Source organism: Ahaetulla prasina, chromosome 2 (assembly GCF_028640845.1).
Source record: "Ahaetulla prasina isolate Xishuangbanna chromosome 2, ASM2864084v1, whole genome shotgun sequence".
NCBI classification, from domain to species: domain Eukaryota; kingdom Metazoa; phylum Chordata; class Lepidosauria; order Squamata; family Colubridae; genus Ahaetulla; species Ahaetulla prasina.
The window spans coordinates 75,929,454-75,941,594 of NC_080540.1; the positions used below are offsets into that span (position 1 = coordinate 75,929,454).

General features: G+C 40.7%; 3 protein-coding genes across 4 annotated transcripts in view; 1 reads left to right on the forward strand and 2 right to left on the reverse strand.

Annotated features, from left to right (window-relative positions):
* Window positions 1-784, reverse strand: part of MAPKAPK3 (MAPK activated protein kinase 3) — an 86,707-nt gene extending 85,923 nt beyond the window's left edge. The window contains exon 1 of the mRNA XM_058174000.1: window positions 620-784. The gene's annotated coding sequence lies outside the window, so the exon portion shown is untranslated. The remainder of the gene's footprint in view (window positions 1-619) is intronic.
* On the forward strand, window positions 633-5,669 carry LOC131193618 (uncharacterized). 2 transcript variants are annotated; one of them, XM_058174009.1, is made up of 2 exons: window positions 633-1,132; window positions 4,196-5,669. In XM_058174009.1, the coding sequence occupies exons 1-2, from the start codon at window positions 633-635 to the stop codon at window positions 4,386-4,388; spliced, it is 693 nt and encodes a 230-aa protein (XP_058029992.1). In that variant the 3' UTR covers window positions 4,389-5,669. The 2 variants fall into 2 exon arrangements, 1 of the variants encoding a protein (XP_058029992.1); XR_009153963.1 differs by lacking the exon at window positions 4,196-5,669 and adding an exon at window positions 1,247-1,825 and having other exon boundaries at window positions 1,000-1,132.
* Window positions 5,670-5,711: 42 nt separating this feature from the next.
* The window catches only part of HEMK1 (HemK methyltransferase family member 1), a 179,874-nt gene continuing 173,444 nt past the window's right edge, over window positions 5,712-12,141 (reverse strand). The window contains exon 12 of the mRNA XM_058174005.1: window positions 5,712-7,094. The gene's annotated coding sequence lies outside the window, so the exon portion shown is untranslated. The remainder of the gene's footprint in view (window positions 7,095-12,141) is intronic.

A 12,141-nucleotide genomic window follows, 5' to 3' on the forward strand; every position in this document is an offset into this window, starting at 1 on the left:
ATGGTCAGAACCACCTTTTGAAAAAACAAATAGTTACCATTTATATATTAAGGGTACTCATGAAATTTTAAAATCCAAAAACAAGAGCCTGGACTGGCAAAACAATGGATACAGTGTATTTTTCAAAGAAAAATACTTTATAACAAAAACAGCAGTTGCTTCCTCATCGAAGGCAGAATATCTTCCGTTTAAGGAAAGACAACAGGACAATCCCGCTCTTCGACACCACCTGTGACCCCATCCCTTCTGGCAAGCAAATGAATAGGTGGAAATTTACAGCTAACATTTGCCCCACTTGGACCATCATCTCTCTGACACAGATGCAGAAAATGAGGGTGTTCCCCCCCCTCAAGACCATTTTCTTGTGAAGGGCACTTGGTTGAGTTTTCTCTTCTGGGCAACTCTTGGTCTAACTCTGAACTGGCCAAAGAGGTGAATTATTCCAGAAGAGAGGGGCTGCTCCGCTTCAAGGTTGGCTAGAGGCTAACACAACCCAGAACAACCCATCCATTCGTGTACAATTCCTCATGGCAGCAACGTATGGGGGTGGGGTGGGGTGGAGGGGGGGGGTAAGAAAACCCCGCGACAGAGCCGCGGAAGATTCAACGAGGGATGTTACCTTCGTTGCGCGCATGCTCCTCACAGGTGGTCGCTCCGCCGCTGCTCCCTCAAACCTGTGGGTAACCAGGAGGGGAAAGGGGGGAGGAGGGAGGAATTGGCGGCCATGGGAAACCTCGCCCCCGCCAGGCCCAGCCGAAGCTCTTCGCCAACCGAGCAGGACAAGCTCAGGCAGCAGCTCATGTGACTCTCCGCCCCGGCCGGCCCAACCCGGTCCCGCCATAGACAATTGCCAACATGGAGGGCGGGGCATTGTAAGGCGGGAGAGCACGTGCTCCGGGGCACCTGGCTACCCGGCGCGGGAGTTGCGTGGCACCCCCCACTCCGCCACCAGCAGCCAAGCGGGATGCATCTTCGCCTGCCCCGTCCAGCTGGCGGGTCAGAAACTTTGTATTGTCGTCCGAGCTAAAAGGAACTGGAGGAGAAAAGCGGGGCGGGGCAGAGCTGCCGAAGCGAAGGGCGAGCAGCGGCCCTCAATAGTTACAGGCAACTACCGTGAAAGGCGTAATCTGCGGTGGGTGTTAGCAGTGGGGTGACATTAGGTCGTCTATCTTTTGCGATGACGTCCGGTCCGAAATACCTTGTGGTCTCTCTAAAACGCCCTGCCCTTTCTTTTCATGCCCATCAGTCTCTTTCCCAGACAGCGAAGCTTGTGCTGAGAACAAAGGGAGCCGGTGGGGGGAGAAAGAGGCTGGGAACCGCCGCCTTTTGCCGGAGCCCCAAAGACTGGAGAACAACGAAGAATCTACATATATATATAGACCATTGAGGCCGTTCGACAACAATTCGACAGTTGAAATGTCTTTGGATATTAGTAGTATATATAATATTCGACAGTAAAAAGAGCGGATGTAAGCTCTTGCAGGAAACGAATCTGACCGTGATGGTTCTGTAGATTCGGATTTCGGAAATGCGGTAGTTTCTCAACTACAATCTGGTATCAGGGCAACACCTACTGGTGGAAGGAAGGTTGGATCGACAAGACGGGCTGCGGGAGCAGTTTCCACGGTGGTTTGGAAAGGGAAAGGAGGAATGCGTGTTCAGCGCATACGGTGCTGTCCTAGACACGTGTGTGCCTGTCTTGTAGTTGTGAAGAATCAATAAAAGATGAGTGCACTTCGTAAGCAGTTGATTTTTAAAGGCAGACGCGGAGACTCAAGTTCACTTGATTGTATTTTTGTAAGCTGCATGGTGGATATGTTCATGGGTTGAGGAATCCAAAGGTGCTTTTTCAAGAGGCAGCTGGTTTTTCTTTGAAGACGTTTGGCTTTTCATCTGAAGAAGCTCCAACACTGAATGCTCCAACACTGGAAATTTTTAAGAAAATGTTGGATAACCATGTGACTGAGATGGTGTAGGGTTCCTGCCTAGGCAGGGGGTTGGACTAGAAGGCCTCCAAGGTCCCTTCCAACTCTGTTGTTGTTATGTTAAGCTTCTTGAATGAGAAGCAAAACATCTTCCCAAAACAAAAAAACCAGGAAGTCCAGTTGCCTCTTGAAAAAGCACCTTTGAGACAACCATGATCTGGATGACTGAGAATCTCCATAGAATTTGGATTGAGGAATGTGAATTTGAGAGGGCTTGGATGCTTTTTGCTTGTTCTAAAATGTTAAGCATGGCACTGATGACAGGTTCACTGTCAGAATTATTATAAACCTCAGTTCACTTGAACAGCCTTCCCTGCAGTAATATATAGTAACATTGAACGTTATTTACAAAATACACTTTTCTATCAATAGAATATTTGCAGCTCAGGATTAAATTGTAGGGTCTTTGGTGGTCTCAGCTTGGTGGTTTTCTCACAGGCGCTTCATTACCAAGCTAGGTAACATCATCAGTGCTAGTAAGGAGTGAGGTTTGCTCGCAATTTATATTCTAATAGCTTGCCCTGTCAGTGGGAGTGGTTTTGGTGGTAGTTTGGCTGGGCTGTTTATTGCTACTTGTTTGGCTAACAATAACCTCTAATACTTTTCTATAACAGCAGTTGCTGGACTTTGGGCATGCTACATTGATAAATACAAAAGCTGCCCACACTTGATGTGATTATACTGTGCTGTTCTAAACAGTGAACTGTTAATTAATCTTAAAAGATGACATTTACATAATCCATCAGGTTTCCTTCATTGCACTTCCCATTTAATTCTTATGTAGCTTATATAGCTTTCTGATTGCCCTTGCCCTAGAACCAAATTATTTCCACAGTCACAAAAACTAAATATGAACTGAGTGGTGTTTGCTTTTTGTGAGAACATATTATTGCCCACCCTTGCTTCTTAAATTATGTGAATATTGTATATAAAATGCCAACCTTTATTTAGTTTTGATAGTTAATGAACATTAATGGCTGTGTTGGAAAATTAGTTTTCACTACACCCATTGATGCCGAACAAATCCATATATGAGAGAAGGATACTAAAAGTTACATAGAACTAAGATCTTTACTTTTTTATGAACAAATCCAATTTGTCACTGTATAATTATACATATACTGTATATGTTCATATGCATAAACATTTGTGGTTATAGAATTAGGACACTTAACTGGTAGTCCTAATTTCATTCCATTTATATAGTATGTAAATGTTGCTTAAAGTGCTAATGGCAGACCTTTAGAAACTATGCTAATGAGAACATTATAAAACCCTATTGAGTGTTCAATTAAATGCCTTGGGAGTCAAACCAGAATCTTCGCATCCATAGTTACATGAGGTGGAATAAAATTTACAAACAATAATACATATTTCCTTGCACTATTGAATATAATGATGAAAGAATAGAACAGAACAGAACAGAACAGAACAGAACAGAATAACAGAGTTGGAGGGGACCTTGAAGGTCTTCTAGTCCAACCCCCTGCTTAAGCAGTAAACCCTACACCACTTCAGACAAATGGTTATCCAACATCTTAAAAACTTCCAGTGTTGGAGCATTCACAACTTCTGGAGGCAAGTTGTTCCACTGATTAATTGTTCTAACTGTCAGGAAATTTCTCCTTAGTTCTAAGTTGCTTCTCTCCTTGATTAGTTTCCATCCATTGCTTCTTTTCCTACCCTCAGATGCTTTGGAGAATAGCTTGACTCCCTCTTCTTTGTGGCAACCCCTGAGATATTGGAACACTGCTATCATGTCTTCTCTAGTCCTTCTTTTCATCAGACTAGACATACCCAGTTCCTGCAACCATTCTTCATATGTTTTAGCCTCCAGTCCTCTAATCATCTTTGTTGCTCTTCTCTGCACTCTTTCTAGAGTCTCCACATCTTTTTTACATAGGGGCAACCAAAACTGAATACAGTATTCCAAATGTGGCCTTACCAAGGCATTATAAAGTAGTATTAACACTTCACGTGATCTTGATTCTGTCCCTCTGTTTATGCAGCCTAGAACTGTGTTGGCTTTTTTGGCAGCTGCTGCACACTGCTGGCTCATAGTTAAATGGTTGTCCACTAGGACTCCAAGATCTGTCTCATAGTTACACTATTGAACAAGGTACCACATATACTGTACCTGTGCATTTTATTTTCTTGCCTAAATGTAGAACCTTACTTTTTTCATCATTGAATTTCATTTTGTTTGATAGCGCCCAATGTTCAAGTCTGTCAAGATCCTTCTGTATCTTAAGGCTACCTTCTGGAGTGTTGGCTATTCCTGCCAGTTTGGTGTCATCTGCAAATTTGATGTGTTCCCCATCTATCCCCTCATCCAAGTCATTGATGAAGATGTTGAAGAGTATTGGGCCTAAAACAGAGCCTTGGGGTACTCCACTGAAATGAAAAATAATCAATCCTGTAATGGTATGTGGGAAAGATCTTGGAAGAGAGACAAAGAGCAAAGAGACACAGCCAAGGGAATAGAGGTAGTCCTCGACTTATGACCACAATTGAGCCCAAAATTCCTGTTGCTAAGCAAGATATTTGCCCCATTTTGCAACCTTTATTGCCACCATTGTTAAGTGAATTACTGTAGCTGTTAAGTTAGCAACATGGTTATTAAATGAATGTAGCTTTCTAATTGACTTTGCTCATCAGAAAATTGCAAAGTGCAAATCACATGACCCTGGGACACTGCAACAGTTATAAAAATGAGTCAGTTGCCAAGCATCTGAATTTTGAACACATGACTTATGCTGCAACAGTCATAAGTGTGAAAAACGCTCATAGGTCACTTTTTCCAGTACCGTTGTAACTTCAAATGTTCACTAAATGAACTGTTGTAAAACGAGGACTACCTGTAGTCAGATGAAAGGGCAGCAAAGTCTGCAACTGGATAGTGGGTGGGAGCAAGAGGCTGAGAAGAGACCTCTAGTTTCTCAGGCTGTAAAGGAGATGGTGGGGAGGGATTGGTCTTTCAAACTTCCAACATTCTATCAATGTAGCTTTACAATAAAGTAGAATTAGCTCATCTGGTTGTGATTCCTGTATGGTTTATCCCGAGAGGCCGACAAGTCCTGATACTGACATAATTCCTGTTATGAGTAAGCTTTGTGTGAAAAGAAAGACTGCATTGTCGTATCAGTTCAGTAAAGCAAGAACTATCTAGTGGAATTATCTGATTGAGACGTGCCATAGTAAAGGAGTCTTCTCAATTTGTAAACAAGAGATGTTACATAATTTCCTAAGTCAGTAGTAGTGTAATTCTGTAATGTAATAGCATATTTTGTGTAAAATCTTTACATTGTTTTCTTCTAAATAGTGCCCTGCAAACAAATGTTCCTATTTTTTTAAAACAGCAATAATTCTGCTGAATTATTTGCAAAATTATCTCCAATGCAAAATAAAAACGTGCTTTTAATTCAAAGTGAACAGATGCTGTAAGATTAATCATTAAAATGGGTCATGCAGAAGAGGTGCTGCTCTGATTATAAGAAAAGGAATGCCAAGTTAATTGGTCACATACCACATACCTAAAGTAAAAAAGTATATTATAAACACATACACACACACACACACACTACCCTACTAATATAATTATTTATTATCCTTCCCATGACTCATAGAGGTATAAAAAAATAAGAACTATGAAGAATTTTTATTCTTAAGCTATATAAATAACTAATTTGATTTTTGGCTTTTGTGCCTTTGTATCTGCCAGGACCATTCCCTGCCATTGTCTTGACAAGATTTTGGACCTGATCTGCCCTTGACTTCCTTGGGCTGAGAGAGAAGGGCTGGCCAAAGGTCCCATCTGAATTCAGGCCTAAAGCAGGACTAGAATTGATAGTATCCTTTTTTATATTACAGCCTGGTGCCCTAACCACTACACCAACCTTCTGATCAGTGATGGGTTTCAAAATTTTTTACTACCGGTTCTGTGGGTGTGGCTTGGTGGGTGTGGCATGGCTTGGTGGGCGTGGCATGGGAAGGTTACTGTAAAATTTCCATTCCAACTCCACTCCAGGGGAAGGCTACTGTAAAATCTCCATTCCCACCCCAGTCCAGGGAAAGGTTACTGCAAAATCCCCATCAGCTAGGACTCAGGAGGCAGAGAATAGATGAGGGCAGGGTCAGTCAGAATTTTTACTACCGGTTCTCCGAACTACTCAAAATTTCCGCTACTGGTTCTCCAGAAGTGGTCAGAACCTGCTGAAACCTACCTTTGCTTCTGATTCACTGTAGAATAACTTCAATTTCCATCCCCACTCATATGTAACAAACTAATACAGTTGCCTCTCAAGTTCTCTTTAGCAATCTATACGAAGATTAGTTTTGTTGTGTATCACTCTACATCTTAAGATATTTGGGATGTAGGGCATATCTTCACTAAACTCCTCCCTCTATATCTTACTGGACATAGATGCTTATATGTATGCATACAGCATATATATATATGTACTATACAAAGTTAAGTTGCAACTATGTGCATTTTAGGACCAGTTTTTTACAAATAAAGTCTTAAAATGCACACACTTGCAAGTGTAGCAAGCTGCTTTTTCAACAATTGCTATTTGTTTCCTACTTTTCCTTGTATTTTTTTTTAAATTCAGAGACACACCATTTCATCATTTTTCAAGTCACACTCAGTTCCCCAAAAATAAGTTCTACTGCAATAAAACAATACACATGTTATATTCCCTTTTTATTTTTTAAAGCTCTAAGCTATGGTAATTAATTCACTTGAAAGGGCATTCAAGCCTCTGTAGAATAAACAATGATTTGCAAGGGTTAATCTGCAACAAACTGAAGCATGTTATCAGAAACAAGAATGCTTGAGGCAACATAAGTTATGGCAGTGAGATGGGCATCCAGATAAGCTATTTTAATAAATAATGCATTGTTTAAATAAATAAACATGATATAATGTCCTTCAGAACTGCAGGAGAAAAACAAGGCATGAGGTCACTTTGACAGTAAATTGCAGATTAATAGATAGTAACACCATCAGTTTCTGCCCTTCACTAACAGTGGAAGAAGTGGAGAAATTTGTATCTCATGTTTTTTCTTGGAATAGTGTTTTGCTCATAGCTGGTCATTAAAACTTTGCTGCTGTAAGAAAAGATAAAAAGTTACTGTTTTATAGAATGTATTAATTGCATAAAAGAAATTATAAAGGCTCTATTGCAAAGCCTCAGTTACAAGGCATACAAGGCATATAAGGCAAACTAGGGCATACAAAACTTTTGCCAGACCAATTCTTGAATACAGCTCATCTGTCTGGAACCCACACTGCATATCGGACATTAATACAATTGAACGAGTCCAGAGATATTTCACAAGAAGAGTCCTCCACTCCTCTGCTCACAACAAAATACCTTATGCCACCAGACTCGAAATTTTGGGATTAGACAATTTAGAACTTTGCCCTCTTTGGTCTGACCTAAGCATAGTACATAAAACCATCTGCTACAATGTCCTACCAGCCAATGAATACTTCAGCTTCAACCAAAACAATCCAAGAGCACACAATAGATACAAACTCATGGTAAACTGATCCAAACTAGACTGCAGAAAATACGACTTCAGTAACAGAGTTGTCAACGCCTGGAATGCACTACCTGACTTTGTGGTCTCTTCCCCAAGTCCCCAAACTTTAACCTTAGACTGTCTACTGTAGACTTCACCCCATTGCTAAGAGGTCTGTAAGGGGCGTGCATAAGCGCGCCAGCGTGCCTACCGTCCCCGTCCTAATGTTTTCTTTTATTCGTATCCTTTACATGTATTTATAATTATGTTTACACTTGTATCTGTCATAGAATACATGCTTGATGAAATAAATAAATAAATAAAGGAAAAGGAAAAGCAACAAAATGAAAAAAGATTAATTATTATGTGTCAGCTTGACCAAAATGTTCAAGAAAGTTCACCCACAAAGGGTGAGAGAAATAAGATGCATCCTGTTGTAAATTAGCAAAAAGAATCACTGCAAAACACAGGAAATTGGGAATCAGTAAATAAAAGAAGCCATAACCAAAAGGAATCATGTTGGACACGTACACAGAATATAAACAGGCAGGAACTGGGGGGAAGGAGGTATGATGTATCCTGGGGGGAAAGTATAAAAGCATTGTTTAAAACTTTGAAAAGTGCGCTTCATGATCTCAATCCAACTTGAGAAGTGACATGGAGGCCTGCCTTTGCAAACGCATTTCAATAGATTCTCTTTGTACATCAGAGTTGTCTATCAAATTAGTGACTATAAAAAACTTTTGGTGTTTAAATCTCACATTGCTCTTAGTCCTTGACAGGTCTTGTTGTATATGCTTGGCCTGCTATTCTTCTACTGTGCTGGTCATGTAATACTTTTCCTTGCTGTGTTTCTTTTCTATTCTTTATTTGGTCTTGCAGCCAGTTTGCTCTCCAGTACACAGTAGGCCTTCATAGTATACCAGGGGTGAAATGCTCCCGGTTCGGACTGGATCGCCTGATGTGGTAGTGATGGCAGCGGGTGGTTCAGAGAACTGGTAGCAAAAATACCTGCCCCCGCCCCCACAATTCCCAACTGAGCCATGTGATCATCAGAGGGTTTTTTTTTTTACTTTTAAAAGCATTTTTTCTTCGGCCAAAACAATGCTTTTAAAAGTTTTTTAAAAAGCCTCTGATGATCATGTGGCTCAGCTGGGTTCATTGGAGGCTTTTTAAAGTATTTTTTCTACAACCTCTTCAGCCGAAGAGGTTGTAAAAAAATGCTTTAAAAAGGCTCTGAATAATCCCAGCTGAGTTGCCGGATCGTCAGAGGCTTTTTTTTCTTTTAAAGGCAAAAAAAATGCTTTTATAAGAAAACAAAAGCTCAGCTGGGATCATCAGAGCCTTTTAAAAGCATTTTTTTACAACCTCTTCGGCCGAGGTTGCTTTTAAAAGTAAAAATAAAAAAGTTGGCCATGCCCACCCAGTCATATTACCCCCCCACCACCAAGCCACGCCCACAGAACCGGTAGTAACAAATTTTACATTTCATCACTAGTATACTAGCTTCAGTGTACCCTCTTCAGTATCTTTCAGATGTTCTTCCAATGCCTTCCATTCTTCCAATGTCTTCCATTGTGGCATTGATCTTTGCACAAAGCTTTTGATGTTTCTACTTACTCCTGTGTGCTGACCTACGAGTAGTCCCAAAAACATCTTTCATTTCAACAGCTGTGAATTCTTGTTCATTCACAGATGAGTCCCAAATAATTGTAAAGAGTCCTTCGGGATAAGGCTGATAATCACCCACCTTTATCTCCATTGACATGCTGCCAAACACCTAATTAGCGACGCCACACAGAGTCCAGAATCAAACAGAGCTTCAGAGTTTAAACTGAACAGAATTAAGAATGTTGCTTCCTGCAAAGACCCATGTCCCTTTGCTGCTCTTTTAAGTCTTATGGGAGGGGCCAATCATCTCCAAGCCCTACTCCCGAGTTGTCCCTTTTGTTTTAACTGTTCTTGCCTTCTGGCAGCTCTGCGCATGTGCGCACTGTGAACTGGGAACAGGCTCCCCCTGTCTGCTGCCTTGCTGTGATCTGACACTGGAGGTTCCAGAGACAGCACGTACCTCCCAGATGGCCGACTCTGCTGCCAGCTCCACAGGCTGCTGGCAGACCACAACATCCTATTATTTCTAGGCACTTGATTGTCCAATCACATGGTAGGGAGTTGAATACCTTTTGTAATAAATCCGAGCTATATTCAAGTTGGCCTTCCTCTTCCTTCAGTTTTCCAAAATCATCTCGTCAACGAAGAGCTGATCTTTTGTTCTGCTATTTGAGAAGTTTCCTTGTTTGTCTCTGGCTCCTCTGATAAGATCTGCCCAATATGGTTGAATATTCTGGAATAGCTCTCACCCTCCTCAGAGCATGCAAGTCCCTCAACCAGACCCAGGTAGTGCTTCACTGGGGAATTATTATTATTTAGATGACAAGTTCTGTTGCCTGAAAAGGCCTGATATAGAGTAACAAATAGGTTAGAACAAGGCGTAACAGCACCAGGCAGTCACTTGCAATGCATAAAATGGAATTTGTTTTAAATTTGCCCTTGATTCTGTAAGCGATAAAAGGGTGGTGGTTAGTAAAATAATGCCATTGCAGATAAGCCAGAGAATCTGGCTGAACAGGATTGTCGGAAGCAAAGTTTCTTCATTGTCTGATTCCCTTTTCCTACTCTAAGAGAACTAAAAATTGAAAAACAAAATAAAAAATGTGAATATTATGTAGTGTTGTATAAAGTGTTGCATATGCAAAATTGAGTAATCCCTTAAGTGCAAAATCTGGCAGTTAGCCTGATGGTTGGCACAAAGCCTCTGGTGGCTCAGACTGCTAAGACAGTCTGTTATTAACACAGCTGCTTGCAATTACCACAGATTCAAGTCCCACCAGGCCCAAGGTTGACTCAACCTTCCATCCTTTATAAGGTAGATAAAATGAGGACCCAGATTGTTGGGGGCAATAAGTTGACTTTGTATATAATATACAAATGGATGAAGACTATTGCTTAACATAGTGTAAGCCGCCCTGAGTCTTCGGAGAAGGCGGGATATAAATGCAAATTTAAAAAAAAAAAGTAGAGGAATAACACTTTTGCTCACACTGAGGAACAGTGCAGTTGCCTGGCTGGTGCTTCACTTAAAGCCTCCAATGAATGACCTGAGAGCCTGATTGAACATCTGCTTCTCCTATGATGAACTGCCTAGTTGCATAGATCACCAAGATAGGCCCTTCCAAAGATGCTGCCCTTGGCAGAAGCTTGACTGTTGGCAATAGGGGAATCTGGTGCGATTCTCAGGAAAAGGCAGGCAATCCTCAAGGAGCCAGATTGGGTCCTGTTTCCCAGTGTTTAGCAAGATAACAAAAATACATCTCTTTTCCCAAGAGTTTAATTGTTCATCATTTTAATAATTGTGTTATCATTTTGTTTTGTTTTTTATTTTAATTGCATTGGTTTTATCTTTTAAACACATTTTTATTGTTGTAAGCCATCTCGGGTGTTTCTAGATACAGAAAAGCAGGTTACAGATTCATTAAGAAAAAAGGAATAAAGAAAATTCCAAATCCTTATTAAGACAATGTAATCTCAAGGGGAGGGGGAAATCACATTTTGGAACTCTCCAGATTTCTGGGGTCAGATAAGATATGAAAAATATATAGACTGAAGACTGAAAAAAAGCTAATTGAAATTAGAATAATAAAAGTCAGCATAGCTCTTAGATCATTGTTTGCAGTCTTCACCGACCCGTGCGCTCTCACAGGGAGGGACTCCTCAGGGTGCCGTCTGCTAGACAATGTCGTTTGGCGACACCCAGGGGAAGGGCCTTCTCTGTGGGGGCTCCCACCCTCTGGAACGAACTCCCCCCAGGACTGCGTCAACTTCCGGACCTCCGAACCTTCCGCCGCGAGCTTAAAACATATTTATTCATCTGCGCAGGACTGGACTAGGTTTTAAATTTATATTGGTTTTAATTGGGTTTTACTATTTATATTGTTTTTTAATTAATGGGCTGGGTAGAATAAGTTTTTTAATTGGTATTTTATTTTGTATTTATATGTACTTTTTATCTGCCTGTGAACCGCCCTGAGTCCCTAGGGAGATAGGGCGGTATATAAATATGATAAATAAATAAATAAAAATCATGATTTATCTGTGATCTGCAGCAAATCATCCAGTCTTACTTAGGACCACAACAATAGCAGTTCTTTTGGTGACATGGTAATGCGTTTTTCCCAATAAAAATAATTTTCCCCGAACCGGCTAAATTTGTATGACTTCTTGGCCAGACCTGTTACTGTAGGTCAGAAATCTCTCTGAGCTAGCATTTAGCCACTATCACTTGACAATAGAACATAGCTTTTTGGCTATATAGTCTGCATCCCCTAGAAATATTCCTTATAGATACTTACAGTCTTAAAAACAAATCTGTTTTTTTTTCTAAGAAAAACATTTATTATGATTCAAAGGGACATGCTTTTAAATTTCTTTTGTATCTGTAGTGCAGTACTTGTGAGACGATGATTGTAAGGACATGGTAATAAGCCCAAAGGAGTTAAGAATGCCATGGGATCTCTTCAATCATTTGAATTATATTTATTTATATTCCTTTGCTCGAAATTCTGAAAGG